This window comes from Gopherus flavomarginatus, chromosome 11 (genome assembly GCF_025201925.1).
Source record: "Gopherus flavomarginatus isolate rGopFla2 chromosome 11, rGopFla2.mat.asm, whole genome shotgun sequence".
Taxonomy (NCBI): domain Eukaryota; kingdom Metazoa; phylum Chordata; order Testudines; family Testudinidae; genus Gopherus; species Gopherus flavomarginatus.
In genome coordinates, this window is record NC_066627.1 from 12,838,848 (window position 1) to 12,840,613 (window position 1,766).

The 1,766-nt window shown below is 41.2% G+C and overlaps 1 protein-coding gene across 1 annotated transcript; it reads left to right on the forward strand.

Annotated features, from left to right (window-relative positions):
* Positions 1-261: 261 nt before the first annotated feature.
* On the forward strand, positions 262-1,218 carry LOC127031157 (olfactory receptor 10C1-like). The gene has a single exon (XM_050917925.1). The coding sequence runs from the start codon at positions 262-264 to the stop codon at positions 1,216-1,218; it is 957 nt and encodes a 318-aa protein (XP_050773882.1).
* The last annotated feature ends 548 nt before the right edge of the window (positions 1,219-1,766 follow it).

Below are 1,766 nucleotides of genomic sequence, written 5' to 3' on the forward strand. Positions count from 1 at the left end.
CCTTGCACTTCTCACTATTGTATTTCATCCTATTTCTATTACTCCAGTTTACAAGGTGGTTCAGATCTTCTTGAATAGCATCCCTGTCCTTCTCCGTGTTAGCAATACCCCCCAGCTTCGTGTCATCCGCGAACTTTATTAGCACATTCCCGCTCTTTGTGCCAAAAATAGATATAGAGAAGGGTTTATGGGGATAGATAGATGCCAATTTTATTTTACATATATCAAACTTATGTGTAGCCTTTCTTTTTAATTCTTAAGATGAAATATGCTGAAGAAGAGTTGAAAAATGACACTTCCATGGCCAAATTTGTCCTCCTGGGGTTCTCTAACCACGCAGATACGAATCTCATTCTCTTTGTGGTGTTTCTATGCATTTACATCATCACAGTGCTGGGAAATGTCCTCATCATCATCGTCATAAATGTCAATCCAGCCCTTCACACACCTATGTATTTCTTTCTAAGGAACCTGTCCTTCCTGGAGGTTTGCTACACCTCGGTCACTCTGCCCAAGATGCTGGCCAACCTCCTCTCAGAAGACAAAACCATCTCCTTTGCTGGCTGTGCAGTACAGATGTATTTCTTTCTATTCTTTGCTGTTACTGAGTGCTTTCTCCTTGCATCTATGGCATATGACCGCTACAGTGCCATATGCAACCCTCTGCGCTACACAGCCATCATGGACAAAAGGGTTTGTATCCAGCTGGCTATGAGCTCATGGATATGTGGCATCCTGGTGGCCCTGGGGCACACAACGTTTGTATTCACACTTCCTTTTTGTGGGTCCCACATGATCAACCATTTCTTCTGTGAGATTCAACCGGTGCTGAAGCTGGTGTGTAGGGACACCTACTGGAATGAAATCCAGATTATTGTGGCTGCTGCCTTCGTCCTCATGATGCCTTTCATGCTGATCCTGGTGTCCTACATCTGTATCATCTCCACCATCCTGAAAATGCAGTCTGCCGAAGGCAGGCGCAGAGCCTTCTCCACCTGCTCCTCGCATCTCATTGTTGTGACCTTGTTCTATGGGATAGGCCTTATCATGTACGTGCGCCCCAAGTCCAGCTTCTCTCCAGATGTGAACAAGTTACTCTCTCTGTTCTACTCAGTGGTGACTCCGATCTTGAACCCCATTATCTACAGCCTCAGGAACAAGGAGGTGAAAGATGCCTTGAGTAAAACAGGGATGAAGATGTTCCATCCACAAAAATAGACATTTTTCCTCCAACTGGATTATTCCCTGGGGAATATCTCTGCTCTCAAGAGACTCTACAGTGCTAAAGAGACCAAGAGACAGCTCAGGATTACATAGCAATTTATCACATCGAACATAGTGTTGGTCTAGTTTTTCTGAAATTTGTATTTCAATGAATTTTTTCATTAAGATTTTGAATTTCAACAAATCTATGAATCTTGTAGAAAACAAAAATAAAAAAATGATATTACATTGCTGCCTCCTCCCATTGTTTCACCAGTTCTAACTGAAGTATATCTGCAGTTCATAGACTTTCCCCCATACACATTTTAATTAGAGTTGGTTGAAATCTTCTGAGTTTCCCAAATATTTCTCCTCTCAAAAGTTAATGACACAAATGGGTAGAGAAACTGGGAAATGTTTTGCAATTCTCTTTGCCCTCAGTAGATTTGTTCAATTTTTTAGAAATTTCCATTAAATTTCAAAAAATACCTACAAAGGAATTTCAGACATCTCAAAAATGATGTCAACAATCACTCTGTCCCATTTGTCAATCTTTTCTAATT

Excerpts from the sequence above, each read along its gene's own strand:
- LOC127031157 (XM_050917925.1), top strand. The coding sequence starts at position 262 with ATGAAATATGCTGAAGAAGAGTTGAAAAATGACACTTCCATGGCCAAA.